General features: G+C 39.6%; 1 protein-coding gene across 3 annotated transcripts in view; it reads right to left on the bottom strand.

Moving 5' to 3' along the window:
- LOC122562566 (trichoplein, keratin filament binding) overlaps positions 1-24,078 on the bottom strand; it is a 32,819-nt gene that overhangs the window by 6,535 nt on the left and 2,206 nt on the right. For 2 of the 3 annotated variants that reach the window (XM_043715499.1, XM_043715500.1), the window contains exons 2-10: positions 21,555-21,753; positions 19,099-19,309; positions 14,511-14,567; positions 12,951-13,019; positions 12,229-12,402; positions 8,005-8,117; positions 6,660-6,726; positions 1,757-1,929; positions 702-783 (exon numbers count right to left, since the gene is read on the bottom strand). In XM_043715499.1, the coding sequence (XP_043571434.1) occupies positions 702-783; positions 1,757-1,929; positions 6,660-6,726; positions 8,005-8,117; positions 12,229-12,402; positions 12,951-13,019; positions 14,511-14,567; positions 19,099-19,309; positions 21,555-21,745 (1,137 nt within the window). In that variant the 5' untranslated portion in view covers positions 21,746-21,753. The remainder of the gene's footprint in view (positions 1-701; positions 784-1,756; positions 1,930-6,659; positions 6,727-8,004; positions 8,118-12,228; positions 12,403-12,950; positions 13,020-14,510; positions 14,568-19,098; positions 19,310-21,554; positions 21,754-24,078) is intronic. The other variant, XM_043715501.1, reaches the window with a different exon arrangement.

The raw sequence follows: 24,078 nt of genomic DNA, 5'->3' as shown, positions 1-24,078 counted from the left end.
ATTAGAACTGGTCATTTATTCTGAAGAGTTTATTGTTTGTAAATAAGATGCCTTATTAAGAAGCCCACATTCAAAAATGCAAGGTGAATGTACATCAACAACACATTGCATCTGTGAGGCTGGCTGGATCTACCCCCCTGCCCCTAGTAGAACCAACAACACAATTTCATTCAACATGACACGATCCCTCCGCATTCCAACCAAACCCCAGCATGGTCCAAAACCTGCCCACTCTGTCTCAACCCTGCTGGAATTTACACCACCCCCACTCAATCTAACCTACATACGCACTCATCCACTTACCTGGCAGCCTTACCCCTTTACCTACTTGGCACCCTAACCACCTAGCACAGTACTCCCTCACTTATTGTACACACTTCCTCTCTCACTCATTGTCAAATGGCCTTTCCGATTTCAACTCCTAAAACATGGCAACAAATGTTGCAAAAAGTCAGGTTCCTTGGCACGCAACCCTACTCCTGAGCTGAATTTATTTTTTTTCCCCTGGTTTCCTCTGCTGGATGCATCCAGGAGAGCTCAGACTTGGAGTCTTGGCTGACTAGTAAGTGGGTAATTTTAAAGCGGTTGAATCTGTTCTGATGATAATCGGAATATATGAGTGAATATCTACGTATGCAATAATTTGACATGTTCAAACAATTAATCTTCGCAAAGTCAAGCAAGGAACATGACCTCCATACCTCCTGCATTAAACGCATTCTTGCTTGCCTCTCTCTTTCCCACTCCTCTTCTCGTTTCTGCCACATCCGTTGGGCCTCTTCCCTGGAATCAGAAGGATTTTGTTGCAAACTTAAAAGCCTGTTTATTCATCCTACACTTTAAGTGCTGCAATGAACTAATACATATTGTAGCTGCAACATGTTACATTGAAAATTGAGAAAATCACTTCCACAGCAGCGGTCCCCGCGCCACAGATTAATTCCTACAACACAACCACAGCCAAGTCACATTCTACTTATAAAGGTTCTCAAAAGTAAAGGAAATTAATGTTATTTCTAACCCAAAAAGGTTCTATTCTAATTTACACTGCACTATCATGGAAACGTGGCTTGTGTTTCCAATTAGATTTTTCCTTCCATTGAGTTGGAGAACATAAATATACAAATTTTATTAAATTTAAACAGAATATATATGGTCTTTTAATGGCTGTTAAATATTTTGGAATAGGAATTGTTTCTTAAAGTCTGTTTACTCTGGAAGATTTGCCGTCTTGCATTTCTGACTAGATTTGTGCTGTTGGTTGATAAAGATGGAACATGTGGAGGAAAGAAAAATAGTGTTCAAATTTAAAGTCACTAAACATTTCAAAGGCTCCTCAGAAAAACTGCAGAAAGTGCAGCGATTTGAGACACTAATCATAAAATTTAAAAAATGTCTGCTTATAAACTGTCCTATTCTGTAATTTTGCACTCATGATTATTTGCTAGCAAATAATTGATTATAACTAGAGCACTTTTTAGCCAGAAACTACCAACATCTGATAAAAATATCCAGTAGATATAATGCTCATCAATAAGTGGAAGGTTCAATTAATTCATACGCCTATGTTAGAGAGAAGGATGTAATAATCTCTTTATCCTTTTCCTTCCAATACAATTACTTGCCAACAAGTTACACCTGAAATGTCAACTTCTCCACCTTCTGATGTTGCCTGGCCTGCTGTGTTCTTCCAGCCTCCTGCTTGTCTACCAACAAAATAAGTGGAACATTTTTAGCTCAAATGATCACGTCATACCTGAATACAGTGTCCAACTCCGCCTCACGCTCTCTCTCCAACTGAAGCTGTTCCTCAATGACTTTCTTCATCCATGCAGCATCGGCTACAGCCTGTTCACGCCTCGCTGACTGCAGTTGTTGGTCTGCCTCGTCTTTTTCAATCAGTGATGCAAGAAATTGGCGATCCATCTCCTGCAGACAGAAAAATAGTACAAGAGAACTGCACAGTGCAAAATGCACTAAAACTCATAAAAAGGTGGACTTGGTATTCCTGAAAAGGATTGTCAAATGAGAGTTAGACCCTCATTGGCAACAAAATCAACTAACAGTACAACAATAGGCACCAGTCTATAATCCAATAATGAAAAATGCACAGCACTGTGCAATTGGTTCCAAGAGCAATGTTCACATTTTCAGTTACTTCAGACTGCCATTTGAAACAGGGGGGCAGGGGGCTGAGGGGAAAAATACAGGCTGCTCCCCTACCCACTTGGTCCTTTTTTCCCCCCACAGGATGTCTGTCAACACATGATAGGTAACAATTGCCTTGAACAGCCATTAACCATCCAGTTGAGTTTAAGCTGGTCCCTAGTGACTCACAAGGGTGTCTGAAGAACTCTGCTTAAAAAACCCACAAATGCTGGCAGAGCACATTTGAGCTCCAAAGTGTTACAGCAGGGCAGGGCAGCTAGAAGATCTACTCTCCAGCAATTATCTGACTGCTCCACAGTACAATCAGGTAGTTATTTACTTACATGATTATGGTTTATTTTATTTCTGTTATCCCGAAGTATTATTTATCCAGCTGTGGCCTGACAAACGTTCTGTACGACTCCAACATTACCTCCATATTCTTATATTCGAAAGCAAGTGTCCCATGTGCCTTTATTGCTGGAACAGCACAGCAGGTCAGGCAGCATCCAGGGAACAGGAGATTCGACGTTTCGGGCACAGGCCCTTCTTCAGGATTCCTGAAGAAGGGTCTGTCCTGTGCCCGAAACGTCGAATCTCCTGTTCCCTGGATGCTGCCTGACCTGCTGTGCTGTTCCAGCAATAAAGTTTCAACTTTGATCTCCAGCCTCAGCACCTGCCTACGGAACCGACTGATCCCCCATGGACTCCAGATCACCTTCCGACCAACACAATTTGGACCCAACCAGGACTACCAGTACCTGCAACAAATCCGCAGCCTCCAGCAACGGACCTCCCTCCGGATCCTCCACTCCACGCTTGCAGCCATGCGCCGGTACCTACATTCCCTGCAACTCGACCTACCCCAGCTCAGGACAACTGATTCCTGAAGAAGGGCCTGTGCCCGAAACGTCGAATCTCCTGTTCCCTGGATGCTGCCTGACCTGCTGTGCTGTTCCAGCAATAAAGTTTCAACTTTGATCTCCAGCATCTGCAGACCTCACTTTCTCCTCCCATGTGCCTTCTCAACTATCGTGGTGCTCTGGTGACTGTGCAGGGATCTGTGAATAATTACCCCAAGATCCTTCTATTCCCCTAAGCTATCCTGTGTCCTGCCATTCATTAAGTACTCGCTCATCTTGTTTTTTCTTCCAAAGTGCAATCCCCTTGCCCTTATCAGGGTTAAATTTGATCTATTACTAGTCTGCCCATTTGACCAACACATCAATATGTTCCTGTAACCTCCAACATGTTGGTGTCATTTGCAAATTTGCCCAACATTCCCCCCATATTTTCATTTTTTAAATTATTTATATATATAAAACAAACAATAAGGACTCCAGTACTGGTCTTTCTGGTACACTGCTGGACATGGCCTCCGGTCACTCAAATAGCTTTCTACTGTTACCGTTTGTGTCCTATTACTCCGCCAGTTTCTGATCCATCTTGCTAAATTTCCCTGAATTCCATGTGTGGCTAGTCACAGCTATAGGCTGTGGTATGCCTCCTGTGTCTACAAATGTGCTGTTCCTATTCAATCGTGCTGCGTATGAACTTGACATTCTCAATGAAGTGTGCTTGAAAGCACGGAGTCATGGTGGAGCACATAAGCTTAACAGACATCTCCATTCTCATCTCATGACACAATGACTCAGACTATTCCGACATGTGGACATACATTTCATGTTAACTCCTCACATGAGACATTCATTTTGTGACCCCTTAGGTTCGAGGACCACATCCTGCAGACACAGGGAGAAACAAAGGGAGATAAGATGGAAAGTGAGGCAGGTTAAAAGGGCATGAAGTAGAAGAGGTAGGGTGAGACAACGTGGAGGAAGAGGATGATGGAAGGAGAGTAAGAACCATGGAATTAATCCTTTCACCAATGGAAGAGTTTCTCTCCACCTAGACCCCTCATGATTTTAAGTATCTTGATCAATCTTCTCCAAGAGAAGTAGGGCACTGTGCTTAAAGTTCTGGGATTTAGATATTTTAGGCATGATAGGGAGGAATATAAAAGAGGTGGTGGAGTTGTGTTACTGATGAAGAAGAATACCACAATTGTTCTGTGGGAGGAAACCTTGGAGGGCTCATCCAGTGATGGGTAGAGCTCAGGAACAGGAAGGGTGCAAATCATGTTGATGGGATTGTACTACAGGCCTCCCAACAGACAGTGGCTAAGGGAGAAGCAGATATGTGGGCAGTTTATGGAAAAATATAAAAACAACAGGGTTGTTTTGGTGGGTGATTTCAACTTCCCATTTACTGACTGGGACTTGCTTAGTGGCAGAAGTTTGGAAGAGGGAATTTATCAGATATGTTCAGCATAGCATAGCTTTTGAAACAATGCGTAAATAGTCAACTAGGGAAGGGCCCATACTAGACCTGATGCTGCGGAATGCAACCAGTTAGGTGATCGAAGTTTCAGCCGGGAGCAATTTGGGAACAGCGATCATACTTTTCTGTAAGTTTTAAATTACTTATGGAAAAGGATAAGAGTAATCCCTGGGTGAAAGTACTAAACTGGGGGAGGGCTAACTACTATAATATTTGGCATGAACTGGGGAATGTAGACTAGGCATGGCTGTTTGAGGGCAAATCATGTAGGAATCTTTTAAAGGCAAGCTGATTAGAGTTCAGGACAAGCATGAACCTGTGAAAATGAAGGATGAGGATGGCCAGATTCAGGAACTTTAGATGACAAAGAGAAACTGAGAGCTTAGTCAAAAAAAGAAAGAAGGCATAGGTAAGGTTTATGAAAATGAAGGCAGACAGTGTCATCAAAGAATACAAAGTTAGCAAGAAAGAACTTAAGTAAGGAATTAGGAGGGCTAAAATGGGCCATGAAATGCCTTTGGGAAACAAGATTAAGGAAAATCCCAAGGCATTTTATACACATGTAAGGAGTAAGAGGCTAGCTTGGGAAAAGGGTATGCCTACTCAAGAACAAAGGAGGGAATTCATGGTTAGAGCCAGAGGAGGTGGGTGAGGTACTTAAGGACTACTTTGCATCTGAATTCACATAGGAGAAGGACACATGGGATGGTGAGCCTTGAGAGGGTATGTTGATATTTTGGGGCTGTCAACATAAATAAAGAAGTGGTGTTGGATGTTTTGAAAACCAGTGTGGTGCTGGAAAAGCACGGCAGGTCAGGCAGCATCCAAGGAGCAAGAATCTGACCTCCAGCATCTGCAGTCCTCACTTTTTCCTTGCTTTGAAAACCATTAAGGTAGACAAGTCCCCAGGATGTATCCCACATGCTGAGGGAGGAAATCCCTGGGGACTATACAAAATCCTTGTATTTTCTTTAGTCACAGAAGAGGTCTGGAGAACAGCTTACATTGCTCCTTTGTTTAGGAAGGGCAACAGGGATAATCCAAAATTTACAAGTTTGTAAGCTTTACATCAGTGGTAGGGAAATTATTGGAGAAGATTCTTAGTGATAGGATTTACTCACATTTGGAAAAAATATGAACGGCATAGTTTTGTGGAGGGAAGGTTGTGTTTCACAAACTTGATTGACTCTTTTGTGGAAGTGACAAATATGATTGACGGGGTAGCAGTAGTTGTTGTCTATATGGACTTTGGCATTGCCTTTGACAAGGTCCCTCATGGCAGACTGATATAAAAGGTGAAGTCATATGGGTTCTGCATTGAGCTGGTAAGATATATACAGAACTGGCTTAGTCATAGGAGTCAGAGAGTGGTGGTGGAAGTGTGTTTTTTCTGACGGGAGATAAGTGTAGTTCCGCAGGGAACAATGCTAGGATTCCTGTTGTTTGTAAATTACTCTGGACTCTTCCTGAATCTGCTCTATTTGTTTTCTCCACATCATGAATCCTTAGTCAATTGCTCTTTACAATGCTCTACTTGGTGTTTTCATTGAAATTTAAACTTTCAATTTTTTTTTCCCTCCTGTCCTCTTCTTGTTGAGTGTCAAGCTATTTAACAACTCTATGCATCACACGCAAGCTCGAGCCGATATTTGCCTATTGGTGTAAGATTATTAATGAAATAGGAGTTGAGCTATAGTGAGAGGCTGAACAGGCTGGGGCTGTTTTCCCTGGAGTGTCGGAGGCTGAGGGGTGACCTTATAGAGGTTTACAAAATTATGAGAGACATGGATAGGATAAATAGACAAAGTCTTTTCCCTGGGGTCGGGGAGTCCAGAATTAGAGGGCATAGGTTTAGGGTGAGAGGGGAAAGATATAAAAGAGACCTAAGGGGCAACTTTTTCACGCAGAGGATGGTACGTGTATGGAATGAGCTGCCAGAGGAAGTGGTGGAGACTGGTACAATTGCAACATTTAAGAGGCATTTGGATGGGTATATGAATAGGAAGGGTTTGGAGGGATATGGGCCTGGTGCTGGCAGATGGGACTAGATTGGGTTGGGATATCTGGTCGGCATGGACAGGTTGGACCGAAGGTCTGTTTCCATGCTGTACATCTCTACGTCTCTATGACTCTATTTGAACCTTCACATGCTGCAGCATAGGAACCCTTACCAATTCTTCTTGGATCTGCTGTGCACGTCTCCTCATCTGCGTCTTGTACTGACGATTCAGTATCCGGCTGCAAAGAGAAACAAAGGATGTGAGCAAATGCAATACTGACGGTCAAGGAAAGGAAGACAAAATATGAGAATTAATTCATTGAAGCAAAAATAGAAAACACAAAGTTAGTAATTAGAAAAGTCTGTATGAGAACCCACTATGTCACAAGCTGGAAGTCTCCCAAATCCAAGGAAGGGATGATTTTCCTTAGATTTTTACTACTATTACAAATCTTAAACCAAGGAAACGTTGGAAAAGACAAATTATGCAGTTTCAAGAGACTGGTTGAAGAAAGTATACATGTAAGAACAAAATATTTAATTGATACAGTCAAGGAAAAGTATGAAGGGTGGAAGGATCCTAAAGTGGGTCAGACTATAGTTGACAATTGGGTGAATGAAAAATGCAGTCAGGTCTTTTTTAAAACAGTACAATGTACCTTTAGTTTGTAAACCACAATGACCATGATGGTAATTTACTCAAGTGTCAGGCAAGAATGGTTAGCATAAACCTACTGACATTTGATAAGTTTTTATCCAATTACCACTGCAACCACTTTATGAAAAGTTTGACTACATTACTTATCAAGAGACTATTTATTCAAGTAATGTAGAAAATAAAAACCATAATGGTGTCTCTCCTTCAATACTGAGGAAACTGAAGAGAGTGAATAATATTTAAACATGGTATATTAGAAAACATAAAATCTCAGGTTAATAGAAATGAAGAGGCAGAACTGAATAGAGGATTATTGGGACAAAAACAAAGTGCTGTAGAAACCATCAGATCAGGCAGCAACTGTGAAGAAAAAACACGTTTAATGTTACAAATCAAATAGGACTCTTGATGTTAACTTATTTTCTCTCCACACAAGTTACTCGCCCTGCTGAGTTCCTTCAGTACTTTGATTTTAACTTCAGATTTTTTGTTGCTGCAGTATTTTGCTTTTCTTGTCGAGGATTTTTGGGAATAGGTGTGGGTAGGAATCTCATGTTGCACATGTCCACACTGGAAATCCCCACCTTTCCGAAATCGACTGCTTCACAATAAGGTTGTTAAACATAATTTGCAAATTTAAGAATGCATTTCATTATCCTTCCTCAAAATAGTTGTGACCTCTTAATGGCCACTTCAAGAGGTTGAGGAGTAAATGAAACATGCCACGTTCACAGGTACTGGGGCAGGAGGGGACACGTAACATCTGGGAAGAAATCTTCAAAAATTACTAAAATCTTCAATACAGTCTGTAATAAGTAACAAGCCAACGAATTGATTGCAATCCTGGTTTAGTACTCACCCAAGCTCAGACTTCTTTCGTCGCTGTTCCAACTGTTTCCTTTCCTCTTCCAGATTCTCCAGCTCCCATCGTTGTTTCAACAGTTTTTCCTGTTCTGCCTTGAGATTTTTGGCCTGAGAAAAAAGCATATCTGGATTAAATCAGAGCTCAGCAAACACACTCTAGCAATGCTAATGCCTGTTGATGGAGAGAGGTGATATTGGCCCAACCTCCTCTTCACACAAAGTTTGGAACTTTTACATGAACCACAAAGCTTCTGTTTCTCACAATGTCAGGGTTAGTCCATCTTGAAAAGTACTGGAATTTACTTGCAGAGATATAGACATTCCCAGCTACTGAAATGCAAAAGGAATGACACCAAATGTAAAAGGTCCATAAGGCAAATTGGACTGAAATAGCTAAGTACAGAAGATGATCCACATTTACCAATTCATTTCTCAATTTATGTCCTGACCTCTCTTGAAGATTCCAGTTACTGCTCGAGATCTTTTTTTCCTGTACTATCAACCTTCAGACCTTTATTTAAGACGAAAGACAGAACATGTCCAGGGTACTACTCTATAGTTAATGGTAGGGCCCTGGGCAGTGTTGCCGAACAAAGAGACCTAAGGGTGCAGGTCTATAGTTCCTTGAAAGTGAAGTAGCAGGTAGACAGGGTGGTAAAGGTGGCGTTTGGCATGCTTGCCTTCATTGGTCAGAATCTTGAGTAAAGGAGTTGAGGGCATCAAGTTTTGACTGTACTGGATATTAGTGAGGCCACTTTTAGAATACTGTGTGCAATTCTGGTTGCTCTTCTGTAGGAAAGATGTTGTTAAACTTGACAGGGTGAAGAAAGGATTTGCAACGATGGTGCCAGAACTGGCGGGTCTGAACTACAGGAAGAGGATAAATAGGTTGGATCTTTTTTCCCTGCAGTGTCAGAGGCTGAGGAGTGACCTTATTGAGATTTATAAAATCATGAGAGGCATAAATAGCCAAGGTTTATTTTGTAGGGTCAGGGGGGGGTTCAAAACTAGAGAGCATAGATTTAAGGTGAGAGGTGAAAGATTTAAAAAGGACCTAAGGGATAACTTTTTCCAGGAGAGGGTGGTACGTGTATGGAATGTGCAATGAGAGGAAGTGGTGGAGGTTGATACAATTAGAACATTTGAAAGGCATCTGTATGGGTACATAAATTGGAAGGAATATGGGCCAAATGCTAGCACATGGACTGGGTCAGATTGGGATGTCTGGTCAGTGTGGACAATTTGGACTGAAAGATTTGTTTCTGTGCTGTATTACTGTTTGACCAGTCAGCTTAACACTGGTAACAGGAGAAATAATGGAATCCATAATAAAGAAGAAAACCAAAACACAACTAGAAACCAAAACATATAATAAATGAAGAGGTAATGTGGATTTCAAAAGGAGAAGCTTTGTTTGGCCAACTTTAATCTGTTTTTTTGAAGAACCAATAGACAAGGGCAACAGAAAAAATGTAACCTACCTAAATGTCTAAAAAGCTTTTGACAGAGCATTATTTAATTTGTTAATGCATTAAGTTAGTGCATGCAGAAGGACAGCAGAATGGATAGCTGCTGGCTGTGAGAGAAAGCAGAGAGTAGATGTAAAGGTAGCTATCCAGAAAAACAGAGGGTGGAAAATATAATTCTCCAAGAATCAGCACTGGACCACTCTTGGTACCAATTATACAAACAATTTAGAGTTTGAAACCAAAAGCACAATTTCTGAATTTGCAGTCATCACATTGGAAGCGTCAGTCAAAATGAAGGAGGCATGCAGCAGATAACAACTGGATAAGACATCTAAAAACTTACAGAATGGGGATATCATTGGCAAATGAAATTCAATGTCGGTAAGAATGAAGTATTGCATTTTGTTAAGGAGAATAATGTGGTACTTATTACTTGAAAAATAAGGTAGGTAAAAAAAAAATTAGGTAGAGAGCAAATCAATTTGGGAGTACAAATAATTGAAAATTGCAGAACAGCTCAGAAAGGCGATAACCAAAGTAAATCCAGTCCCAAGGTTTATTTCTAAAAGGGCAGAATTTCAAAGTTGAGACAATATGCTCAATGTGTACTGAACATCAGTTAACCAGATACAGGAAAGGGTGTAAAAATTATTTATAAAGGACCATACTAGAAGTGCAAGATGATACTTAACAGGAAAGGATGAATCGTTTGGTCTCTTTATTCCTGAACGGCATAAGCAATTACAAAATAGAGGCGTTCAAAATTAGTCAATGTTTTTATAGTGTAGTGACAGAAAAAACTTTATATTTGTGAGGAAAAACAAAGTTAAAGCCTATCAATACTTAATCACCACCAAAAATGTAACTGGGCATTCAGAAGAAGTTTCTTCACCTAACAAAAAACTTGCTATCACATGACGTTGTTGAGGTAGAGTGTAGGTACATTTAAGGGGAAGTCTGATAAGAACATATGCAGAATGTGCAGAGAGGGTTATGCTAACAGTTAAAGGAGGAAAGATGGGAAGAATTCTCAAGCAAAATCTTTGACATTAACTACTCGAAGATATTAACTACTTGGACCAAATGGGCTGTTCTTGTCTGGTATACTTTACATAATTCTGCTTAGCATATTTTGCCAAAGTACTACTTTTTTTGTATAGAAACTTAGATTGCCAGTTATTTAGCCACTGAGGCATCCAGAGATACTACTCTTTTCATGGTTTCCCATGAAATTGTAAACTAAAACTGTACATTTTGCCTTCCACAGCACATAAAACACAATGTACATTAATACATCCTGTGATGATGCTGTGGCTTCCAAGAGGTTATTTTGTCCTTTTCTTCAAGAGAGGTTGTAAAGCAGAGGCACTGAGCAGTTTACTGAACTTGAGTAAACAGCTTGAGACACCTTGGGGTCTTTTTTTGAAAAGGGAGGATCAAGGAAACAGTGTGGGTGTGGCCAGCTCTCACAAACCAAGCTTTCTAGGTATTTTTAGTTTTTGGGTTTAGCTTTAAGCAGAAGCTGTTGGGTGTCAAATGAGTTGGAAGCTTCAGTGAATGTCTCTTGGCTGCTACACTCTCAGAATTTTGTCTTAATGTTTTTTTCCCTCTTGGATTGGAGAGCTGCATGTGTCTGAATTTGCCTTTTTGCCAAGGGGTCCATTTACGGGATGTGACTACATTGGTACAGTTAATTAGTAATAGGTATCGTATCTATTATTTTGTCAAGTTTCCAATAAAGTTTAAGCTTCCAGTAGCATTAAGTTATTCTAAATTCCTCCTTCTTTGGTTGTATTTTAACTACAGTGTTTACATAAATTGTGTTTTGCTTAACATTGTGTAGTTTGACCAGTCGCATTGCATCAGGAACAGACACTTTATATTTACGTTTAAAATAAGAAAAAGTTAGGGGTCTGGGCTACCTTCTTAAAATATTTTGAGGTGTGCTATCTGATCCATAACAATTCTAAGCAACTATACATCACCATTCTAACAGTAAACAAGAGACCCATGCTGATCAACTAAAATACAGTAGAAGCCCCGTATCTGTGGATTCAGTTTCTGTGGTTTCAGTTATCTGCAGTTTACCGTGGCCGGAGAATAGTACATAGAACATTCCAGAAATAATTCCAGAGGGCTGTCGGGGAGGTAAGTTACCCATTTAAATGATAGGGTCCACTACTATCTGCAGTTTCGGGTATCCGTGGTAGGTCTTGGAACATATTACCCATGGATACGGGGGTACACCTGTACTCCTTATATTAATATGCAGGACTTTCAGCAATGTCTTCAGGTCCATTAATCATTTTGTACTTTTTTACCCATAGATAAATAAAACAATTTCATTACTTCAGTTTATGCTATTGATTAAATAGATTGATAGTTTAAGGGTATTCTCTTCTCTCCTTGTGTCTTTTTATTTCCCCATGGATCGCTATGCTGTAGAGTCAGAGTAAATCATACATAATTACAACACAGCTGCCTGAACCAGTTGCTAAGAAGTAGGTATGTGCCACCTCTACTTACAATCTATCTTCCTAGTGCCAATACATAGCAAAAGAATACTCAATTCATCATGTCACACATCGGCCATGATTTATCCATCCATCATGATAATATAGGAGTGACAAAGTCACAATGTGCTGTTTGATTGGATCTGCTCATTGAACAAAACCCAGTAGATCTCTGACACAGCTCCAGCTTTTTGCATCAACAACTGTTTACTCAGGCTGAAGCAGAATGGTTCTCACCTCAATCTCCCGTAGACGCAGCTCCTCCATTTGTTGTCGCAGAATTTCTGCCTGCTTCAGGTCTTCCTGTCTTCTCCGCTCCTCTTCCTGCTTCATTCGTTCCACAGCCTGCTTTCGTGCAATTTCATATTTGTTTTCTAACCTTTTCTTCTCTTCCATCTCTGCCTCTTCTTTCTAAATTTGCAAAACAAGAGAGCCAAATAAATTTGTCATTACTGTTTTGTCAACATCCATTTGAACCTAAATTTCTGTTCTTTCCTTCTCTACCCCAGCTTCTCTGCTAAATTCATTTGGGACCACCTTCCCTAAGGTGCTTAAAGCTCTACTATTTGGGAACATGTAAATATAGAAATAACAATTGCTGTGTAAATATAGAAATAACAATTGCTGTGTAAATATAGAAATAACAATTGCTGTGTACATTCATATGGTTTGAAATAAAGCATCTGAACTGTTCAACACAAATGTCAGTTCTGATTATGAGTGAATACTATTACGCATCAGGGTTATGTTACTACACTGTCAGACATTGGGCAGACATTAAAACACACACCTCGAAAACAGAAGATATAAGGTTGCTTCTGGGAATGATTAGCACCACAAAACTTGGAAAAAAAAGCTAAGGCAAGGCCATAAACTTGGAATCAGATCCATAACCTCAACTTGCGTATACAACTCTATAATGCTTGCTCAGTTCAAATTTCAACAAATGGTTTAATTACCTGCTGTTTTTCTGTGATCTGTGAAGACCAACTGCCTGTCACATGCATCTTGTGTAATTCCGACTCAATCTGTATCCAAAATAGACAATAACCAAACAAATTGATCTTTGCATAACAATGCGATCATTTTGTGTAATCGCCCCGACTATAGGACGATACAATTTTAAAGAAGGCTCCTAAAAGTGGTAATTAAGACAATTACTTTAATGAGCTCCAATGTTGAGCTAGCTCAGTTCTCTGATTATAGACCCAACTACTAAACTCTGTTCTGCTCCACATGCAACCATATCAGTTTTTCCAAGCTTATTTTCAGAGCACATAAGCACACATCTCAGACTTTCCAGAGTTTAAATAAATCCTTGCTTTTTCAATATTATTAATGGGATGAACAATGTAAAAGCCCAGCTATTCCAGAGACAAATCTTCACTGCAAAAATTGCCTGAGTTTCACATTTTAAGACTCCATCTGGAGTTAGAACTATCAGCTGTATTGCTCTCTGTATCATAAAAACAAAAACTGGAGAAATTCAGCATTTGTGGAGAAAGACACAGAGTTAACATTTCAAGTTCAGTATGACTCTTCTTCAGATATTTTTGCTTTTATTGCTGTCTGTGTCATTTGGTTTGTTGGTGTGAATTTTACAGAAGTCCAATACCAAACTCTCAGTCCTATTCTTCATTATAAGCAAACTAGGGACCCAATTGAAACACAAAAAAGTTCATCTTGAACAGCAGGAGAATTAGGACGATGCAGCTGAGCCAAGATGAAACAAAAAAAACCATAAAGCCTTTATGTGTCTAATTTATTTTTGACCAGTTCTTTTTGTAGTGACTTCACATATTACTTCAGAAAGCCTAGACAGTATCAAAAGTTCTCACTCCTAATCACAATCCATTAACTCTTGCTGGAAAATATACTTGAGGAAACACTAGACAAAGAAAGGGTCTGGTTTCACTGTGCTGCATTATCCCAAGGTTGAAAAAACAAGCAACACCCAATATCTTGGCACAGAAGTGTAGAATAATAAGTCGAATGAGATATTGGGTAGCAGTCAGTGTAAGTGGATCCATAACTCAACATGAATGTCTTTAGGAAAGGAGAAACACACCTGGGGGAAAACTCTTAGATATAAACCAGGACTGGATTAAGAGTTTCCAAAATTCTTCTCAGTGAGAATTGTTGCTTTTCAATTTTCACAGAAGATACACCACATCAGATCAAATGAGTTTGCACAAATGATTTGGACTAATGTTCTGATGCCCATCCCCTTGCAGTCACTTCCTATTTTTAACCAAAATGCACTCTATAGCTTGGTCCTGAATCTCTCACAAGGAGCAGGCTTTCTTTTGTTTCACGCTATGGAGCTTTGAATGAGAAAGGAAGACTCTTGGATCTAACTAATATATCTGTATTAGGACTTTGCAACTACAAGAAAAATCTTTTGAATGCACTTTTGCAGAATTTCCTTAAAGGACTGATGCTGTTATCCACCATGACCACTAACGCAGACATTAATAGATAATCGAGACAGATACAAGAGAGATAGCCTCACTACTCACCTTACGCAATTCTATATTGTTCTTTTTCCAGTGGTCATACAACAGTTGTTCAGCTACCTGAGAACAAAAGCATAGAAATGTTTTTTGCAAATTGCATATCAATTTCTACACACTTTTCCAAATATTGTTGTCACGACAGTTAAAAAACTAAATTGCCAGAAAAGAAACTTTGGATGAAAGACAACAAAAGTTCACTGGACTGACTCCTGGGTTGAGGGGATTCTCCTATGAAAAGAGATTAAGAAGACAAAGCCAACATTTAGGAATTTAGAAGAATGAGACATGTAAAATTATTTTCTTTTCTTCATCAGATGATTTTGGAGTCACTGGCCTCAGTGGCTTGCTGGGCCATTTCAGAGGGCAATTAGAAGTCAACCACATTGCTAAGGGTTTGAAGTCACGTGTAGATCATGCCAGGTGAGGGTGGCAGATTTCTTTCCTTAAAAGATCATTATGAAACCAGATGGGCTTTTATGACAACGATACCTTCATGATTACCAATACTGACATGAGATTTAGAGTCACAGAGACATACAGCACGGAAACAGATCTTTTGGTCTATCTCGCCCATGCCGACCTGACTTCCCAAACTAACTAGTCCCACATGCCTGCATTTGGCTCATATCTCTCTAAACCTTTCCTATTTATGTACCTGCCCAAGTGTCTTTAAAATGTTGTAACTGTACTTGTAATTGTCACTTCTGCTGGCAGTTCATTCCACATACAAATCACCCTCTGTGTGAAAATGTTGTGCCTCAGGTCCCTTTTAAATCTTTCCCCTCTCACCTTAAACCTGTGCCTTGAGTTTTGCACTCCCCTAATCTAAGGAAAAGACTTTTGTTAATTACCTTATCTATGCCCCTCATGATTTATAAACCTCTACAAGGTCACCCCTCAACATCCTATGCTCCAGGGTAAAAAAATAACAGTCTATTGAGCTTCTCCTTATAACTCAAACATTCCAGTTTTGAGTTTTGAGAAGATTTGTAGCTCAGGTTGAAGTTCTGGATGTAGATTTCTTTGCTGAGTTGGAAGGTTCATTTTCATGAAAATGAATCTTTCAGCTCAGCGAACAAACCTACATCCACAGTTCCATTAATATCCTTGTAAACCTTTTCTGCACCCATTGCAATGTAATAACATCTTTGTATAGCAGGGCAACCAGAACTATACACACTACCCCAAAAGTGACCTCACCAACATCCTATACAACCGCAATATGATGTCCCAACTCTTATATTCAATGCTCTGATCAATGAAGACAATTTATATTCAAGATTTATTAACTGAATTTAGGAATTCTGTCAGGAATCAACTGAACTGAATGAATATTACAATGATGTAGATATAAGTTGGGGTTATGGGTCTGATTACAAGTCTGCAGCTTTGCCTTTGCTATTTTTTTCAGGTTACAGTGGTGCTATTCATTTCCACAAGGCAACCTAATATTTTAAGGGTGTGTCTGTACTGCCCAGTATCTGACTGAATATTAATATAGCTCTGGTGTGAAATAGTATTCTCTCATAATCAGAGCTGGATATTTTTACCTTCTACAATTTCTGAACTTTTACAAATGCAGATGAAGGAACCACTTGATGAGATAAGACCAGAAGTGAACGCTTAAGAAGCTTTTCTTCACACCATGTGAACGTGCAGAGCAATATTTATGATTATGTTTACATGTTCTGAATTAGAAGAGTTACTCCTAACTGAACTTAGCAGAGATGCTGGATAGAGAAAGAAGAACGGAAATTCTGGTTCAAATGGATTCTGACAGAACAGATACAGCAAATTTATTTGGCTCTCTTGATTTTGCAAATTTATAAAGAAGAGGCAAAAATGGAGAAGAAGATTAAAAAATGTGAAATTGCACAAAACCAAACTGTGAACGGAATTGACGGGCCTCAGAATTATTGGCCCAGTGACTTTACCGCTAGATCGCCATTTCTCCTCACCAAACCCCTTCAATTGTTTGATAGGAGGAGGTTCCCCCGATTGAGAAGTCTAGAACTAAGAGTTACAGCTTGAAAATAAGTGAGATAACTGATAAATAATATAAAATCGAATAATATAGAACTATGGTGCAGGGAAATTTCTTCACTCAAGGTTGAAAACATCAGAATTCAGTACCCAGAGATTTGTGGATCCTCAATCAGAGTACATTCAAAATTGGGATCATTAGATTTCGGGTACCAAGAGAATTAAATTATATGACAATATGAGGAAAACTGCAGTTGTGCTAGATCAGCAATTATCGTACCGAATAGTGCAGTGGGTACAAACAGCCAAATGGCCCACTGCTATTCCTATTTCTTATGTTCTTATATTTCACTCTAAGAAAGTCAAGAAGTGAGTATTTCTATGCGCAAAGCTTCATTATTCCAGTTGTACCAGAATTATACATTAATTCATTTTAGATTAGATTACTTACAGTGTGGAAACAGGCCCTTCGGCCCAACAAGTCCACACTGACCTGCCAAAGCGCAACCCACCAAGTCCCATTCCCCTACATTTACTCCTTCACCTAACACTACGGACAATTTAGCATGGCCAATCCACCTAACCTGCACATTTTTGCATTGTGGGAGGAAACCAGAGCACCCGGAGGAAACCCACGCAGACATGGGGAGAATGTGCAAACTCCACACAGAGAGTCACCTGAGGCGGGACTTGAACCCGGGTCAATGGCGCTGAGGCAGCAGTGCTAACCACCGTGCCACCCACAACAAACAACAGCAAGATAAACATGAAGGATTTATACTTTAAAGTCCACCTTCTGAGTCAGCAGGAAAAGTCACCATACAATGTGATACTTAGTAACATCCTTATAGCTTCAAGGTCTTATCCCTCATGTGTGTTGAGTTAGTTGGCCTTAGCAGGGTGCATGCTGGAAAGTGTCTGTGCATCAGGCCTACTTGTTAGGACCTCCTAATTTATCACAGTGCCCCTGAAACTAAAAGAGAAATAGTCAGCTAAGATTGCTACCAGACAGCTGTAAAAAAAAAGCTCTTTTTAGAAAATGTTTTCAATTCCAACATTGGTTTATGGCTCATTTCTGATAACATCTGTTTGACCTTGTGGGACCAAATCGTATTTGGATTTTGGAATTTTCCAGATTATTGAAATAATATTAAAATACCTAACCAAAAACAGATTAAAAACACAGATATAAACATTTACCTGAAACATAAAATAGTGAAAAAGTATTATAGACCAGTAATTAAAAATTAGTTTACTTTTTAAAATACTGTATCTTCCATGTTTGTACTGCCTAGGTACTATACTAAAATGATGCTTCACGACATGAAGGAAACAGGTATCTTCATACACTGCTTTGTTTGAACCTCTGCAGAAGTAGAGGTAGTGGGGCAAGCTGATACTGAAGACAGAGAGAGAGGTTGAAGAAGTAGGAGGACAATGAGACAGCATAAACATAGATAGAGTGAATTTATAACCTCACAGTGTATTTTTTCATGCCACACAATCATCCCACTCCCCTATCAATTGGCATTTTTTACATTCAGTCCAAATATCAAGTGAGATAATACTTCCCAATTTCTTGCAAGTGTCTGAACAGTTACAGTGTCAGTTCACGGATCCACTCAAAAAAAATCGGGCAGATAAAGTTTCCAGGCTTTAGATTTCTAGTTTGGGAAGTTAATGGAGTAACTACCTGCCCAAGAATGGAATTACAAGGAATGCAGAGCTTTGAACTTTGACAGGTCACCAACTGTACAATAAAACTAGTATTGTTTTATTTTTGTTAATAAAGAAATTTTGACTCTCATTCCCTTAGGTCCCATTGAATGTAACTGAGTTGTTACATTCATTATAGAAGTAAATCATATAAAAGAAAAACACGATAATTCAACCAGCTTCTAAATCCTCCCATAAATATCTGTAATCTGTTTATTTTATTTCAAGTGCAAGTTGAAATGTACCATGTGACACATTATAAAGCATCAAATTTTGTCTAACATCACTCCGATGATTGTCTTTGGTTTTTTTTAAAATCAAAGTAAATGCGTTATATAAATGCAAAGTATTGTTTTATTTTGAAGGGATATCATAAATCTACATTATCTATTAAATTTTAACCAGCAACTCACTCCTTGGCATCAATTATTCTATATATGAAAGCACTTTAAATGCATAGATTTGGTTACATGTTGTAACTTATGCCTAGGTATCCATTATTCTTTATTGATTAAATTACAGAGTGTAATTCATTCCTAGATATTCAAGCACTGCCATTTGTAATCCTTGAATTGTAAGTCTTAACAATGAATGTCATCAGGATATTCCATCATGGAAGTATAACAACTAGGCCTGATGCAGAGACACTTTCCAGCATGCACAATTGGATACGCATAACAACCTGGCTAACTTACTTAACCAGCTCCCCTGCAAATTCCCAGCCTACTAATGCCAAATATAACTTCAGTGACTAACCCCTGTTTTATTGCAATCAGCCAACTTAATGCAGACCAGTGACTTTCCTGATCCATATGGCTCAGATCCAAACCAGTTAATACCTAGACCACCTGGGAACTCTAAGCTAACATTTTACTGTGAAATCTAATCCTACCTTTTTCCTTCGCTCCTCACGGGCAGATTTCAGTTCCTCGGCCGTCTCCTTTGCATCCTGGATAACAGACCTCGTGTCTATCTTTAGTTCACGAAGCTCGGCTTCAAGGAGATCTTGCTCCTCTTGCAGTAAGCACTGCAGTTTTTTCCGTCGTTGCTCCAGGTTACATAATTTTTCCTGCTGTTGGCGATTTCGGTGGTATGCTGACATACTGCCAAAGAAAGGAAGCTACTTAAACATTCCCTTGTCTGAACCATGAATAAATGATTCATATCACAAAGTTCTAGTCCAATCGCTCTGATAGCCTTGACCTTAATTACTATCTAATTAGTAATGACACAACCAATATCAATTGTGGTACGTGTATAAAATGAGCTGCCAGAGGAAGGGATGGAGACTGGTACAATTGCAACATTTTAGAGGCATTTGGATGGGTATATGAATAGGAAGGGTTTGGAGGGATATGGGCCAGGTGCTGGCAGGTGGGACTAGATTGGGTTGGGTATCTGGTCAGCATGGACGGGTTGGACCGAAGGGTCAGTTTCCATGCTGTACATCTCTATGACTCTATATTTGAATCAGATGTGTAATTTTTTTTTAAAGAGTATTGTATGTGGTGGATAGCATAGCTGGTTTGAATGCTTTCTGGAATTCAAGATCAAATAGATCTTGATATTTACACTGGACCTAACATTTACACTTAAAAAAGGGTCTTTTTTTTGTATTGATCATGGGAAGCTACAGAAATACGTATGTCCTCTTTTTTTTTAACCTGATCAATGTCATATGCTTGCAGAGCACACAGATTAAAATAGTTTAACCTACATAAACCTGTTAATTGCCTTTTTTTAAAAATCCCAATCTGTCAACAACTAGGGCCAGCCAGTATTCTCATAAGACTGGAAATTAAATGACATATTAGGTGTGGTTTTGTCCTGTTCCATCTCCACTCCAAGGAAATTGCTTTTTCTGGCCTTCAGATATAAATGACAACAGCAATGCTTACATTTGATCTTGAATTTCAAAGAGCATTCAAACCAACTATGATACTTACCAGATACAATACTATTTAATAAAATAACTGTGCATCTAACTCATAAATATGTGAAGTAGTCTGATACAAACATATACAGGTCATAGAAGTAACAGATTTGATCCTTACTCCACACTGACTTAGCTGATCCTAGTTTGATCAGCAATAGCGATTCTACTGTTATACTAGAACCCTGGGCAATGATTTGTTTGGATGGGGAAGTGGGGGAGAGTGAGAGACTAATAGAGACAGAGAAAAAGAGGAGTCACCATGATTCTGTTGGTCAGACATAATCATATCTGCATTCTCAGTCTTACTGCTTCAAAAAAATAAACTAAAGCCATTGGGTCAAGATGCAGTCAATCTTAAATCAACTCAAAATTCTGCAGATAGAGTCATAAAGATGTACAGCGTGGAAACAGACCCTTCGATCCAACTCGTCCACGCTGCCCAGATATCCTAACCTAATCTAGTCCCATTTGCCAGCATTTGGCCCATATCCCGCTAAACCCTTCCTATTCATATAACCATCCAGTTGCCTTTTAAATGCTGTAATTGTACCAGCCTCCACATTTCCTCTGGCAGCTCATTCCATACATGCACCACCCTCTGCGTGAAAACGTTGTCCCTTAGGTCTCTTTTGCTTCTTTCCTCTCTCACCCTGAACCTATGCCCTCTAGTTCTGGACTCCCCCACCCGAGGGAAAAGACTTCATCTGTTTATCCTATCCAGGGAAAATAGACCCAGCCTATTCAGCCTCTCCCTATAGTTTAAATCCTCCAAACCTGGCAACATCCTTGTAAATCTTTTCTGAACCCTTTCACGTTTCACAACATCCTTCTGATAGGAAGGAGACCAGAACTGCATGCAATATTTCAAATACGGCCTAACCATTGTCCTTTACAGTGATGAAAAACAGTGAACCCAGAACCCATCCTTGTTGGAAATCTGAAACGAACTCACAGGATGCTGGAGAAACTCAGCAGATATGGCAGCATCTGCAGCAAGAAAAACAGTTAACATTTCGAGTCCAGAGTTCTGAAGAACACTCATATTGGATTAAATGTTAACTCTGTTTTTCTCTTCACAGATGCTGCCAGATCTACTGAATTTCTACAGCATTCTCTGTGTTTATTGCAATCAATCTTGGTTGTGTCATTACCGAGTTACAACAATCCATTCACCTCCTTGGTTTATGTGTGAACAACTGTTGTCATCTAGCATCTTTATAAATATATCCCAGCAACAGTCAACTCGTCTAGAAAAAGGGAAGTAAACTACAATACAGGCCAACTAACTAATATCCAACTATCTCTATCTTGCTAAACAAATAACTCTTCAACTTCCCATTCAAAGTGATCCCCAACTGCATATTCTAAAGAATAAGCAGTCTCCTAACAAAATCCTGATTTTTGCTTTCTACCTTTGCTGAAAAGACTGTCTTGAACTCCATTGTGCCTGTTTATTGCTTCGCACGTCTTGTTTTTGGAAGTACTGACGATGCATCTCCCACTGCCTACGAAGGCGCTCCTCCTGATCCCGCTGACGAATAATCTGCTGTTCCAGGACTCTATTTCGGCTACTCCACCTGGATGGAATTGTAGGTAAAGCCATCTTGGGATCTATAAAATCAAATTAAATTTAGTGGTACATGACGTTATGCGTTCTACAATTTGAATTTTCAAAAATAGCCCGATATTATATTGCCCCTACTTCCTTTCTTTGCATGTCTGTGAATACCTTCATTTGGAGCATGCTTCACTGATGTCAAGACATTCTAGTAACCTGCTTAAATACCACCCTTTAATATTATATATATTGTTTGTGATATATGTAAATGACTTGGATGAAAATGTAGATGGGTGGCTTAGTAGGTTTGCATACGATACAAAGATCGGTGGCGTTGTCGATAGTGAAGAAAGTTGTCAAAGGATACAGCGGGATATAGATCAGTTATATCAGATATGGGCAGAGAAATGGCAGATGTAGTTTAATCTGGGTAAGTGTGAGATCCTGCAACTTGGGAGATCAAATGTTAAGGTAAAGTATACAGTTAAGGCATGACCCTGAACAGCATTAATGTACAGAGGGATCTTGGGGTTCAAGTCCATAGCTCCCTGAAAGGCAAACGGCATGTTCGCCTTTATTGGTCGGGGAGCTCAGTACAAGGGTCAGGACATCATGTTGCAGCTTCATAAGACTTTGGTTAGACCACACTTAAGAGTACTGAATTCAATTCTGGTTGCCACATTAGGATGTAGAGGCTTTGGAGCGGATGCAGAAGAGGTTTACCATGATGCTACCTGGATTAGAAGGTATGAGCTATAAGGAGAGGCTAGAAAACCTTGGGTTGTTTCTCTGGAGTGGTACAGGTTGAGGGGAGACTTGATAGAATCCTACAAAATTATGAGATGCATAGATAGGGTTGATGATCAGAATCTTTTTCCAAGAATTGAAATGTCTAATACTAGGGTATTAAGATGAGAGGGGGCAAGTTCAAAGGAGATGCAAGGGGCAGGTTTTTTTCCCCAACAAGGGCTCACTGAATAGAAAACAGTAGTGACAACCCTGCTTCGTCCACCCTAATCCAGTCACTGAGATCTCATCTAACATACCAATGACTGCTCTGGTCAGCATCATCAAAGATTTTTGTCGTCTTTTTCTTTAATACCTCCACAATGTTAACCATTTATTCACTGAACTGTCAAACAGGGAAACATTAGTATTTATAACTGCAAATATTATCTAAACTATTGTCACATGGAAGTTGTAATGCAATGTTATTAACTGGCATTGTTATAAATAACAGATCTACAGATGGCATGCTGGCTCAGTGGTTAGCACTGCTGCCTCACAGTGCCAGGATCCTGGGTTCAATTCTACCCTCAGGTATGGAGTTTGCACAATTTCCACGTCAGTGTTGATTTTCTCCAGTTGTTCTGGTTTCCGCCCACAGTCGAAAGATGTGCAAGTTAGGTGGACTGGCCATGCTAAATTGCCCAGAGTGTCCAGAGATGTGCAGGCTTGATGGATTACCCATGGGTAATGCAAAGTTACAGGGATAGGGTAGGTGGTGGCTTTGAGTGAAATGCTACTCTGAGGGTTGGTGTGGATTTGATGGGCTGAATGGCCTGCTTCTACACTGTAGGGATTCTATGGTTCTACACACACAAATCCGGTTTTTGCAGGCATTGATCTAATCTCATACAGCACTTAGCCTTTGTCATTTCATGTTACATGCTTACTTAACATAACCTCAGTCAAATTGTGAAAGACTAATTTAGCTTGGTAACCTTCTGTTTTGTGATACAATGGTTTTCACTTTGATGATCAGCACTGTTAAATATTGCCTGGTGTGGGTCAGTAGCCTCACTCTGCCACTGCAGTTTCTGTTGCATTAGCTGTAGATGACGACAGTGGGCTGAGAAGATGCAGGATTTGCTGGCCTTGTCTCCTCTGGGCTGCCTTTGACTGAGCCTTCTGTTGCCGCTCCCCTCTTCCAACGTACCTCCAGTCAGCCAACCTCGAGAGGTCAAGACCTCACACTTGCATGTCTCCCAGTTGTCATTATCTACCATTTTCATAATGATTAAATTGGTGTCTAAAGTGTGTTTCAGTCCTTGGTTTTTAAGCTACTCAAGTAATTTACTGCCATTGCAGAGATGGTTAACAATTGTTCATTGTCCGAACGTAGCACAAAATTACAAAAACTTTTCACTTGTATGTCAAAAATTGAAATACTGTACACTACTCTTTGCTTCCTATCATAAAATGCAGGAGCACAAGTAGGCCATTCAGCCTATCAAGTCTGCTCCACCACTCAATGAGATACTTGTTGATTTGATAAACCTCAACTCCAGTTTCCTGCCTTTAAATCATAACTTTTGATTCTGTTACTGATTGAAAATCTGAATCTCAGCCTGAAATGTACTTAACAACCTCAGTTA

This window comes from Chiloscyllium plagiosum, chromosome 25, assembly GCF_004010195.1.
Source record: "Chiloscyllium plagiosum isolate BGI_BamShark_2017 chromosome 25, ASM401019v2, whole genome shotgun sequence".
Classification (NCBI taxonomy): Eukaryota; Metazoa; Chordata; class Chondrichthyes; order Orectolobiformes; family Hemiscylliidae; genus Chiloscyllium; species Chiloscyllium plagiosum.
Note: the sequence above shows the minus strand (reverse complement) of the source record. Positions and strands in the feature narration are given on the sequence as shown.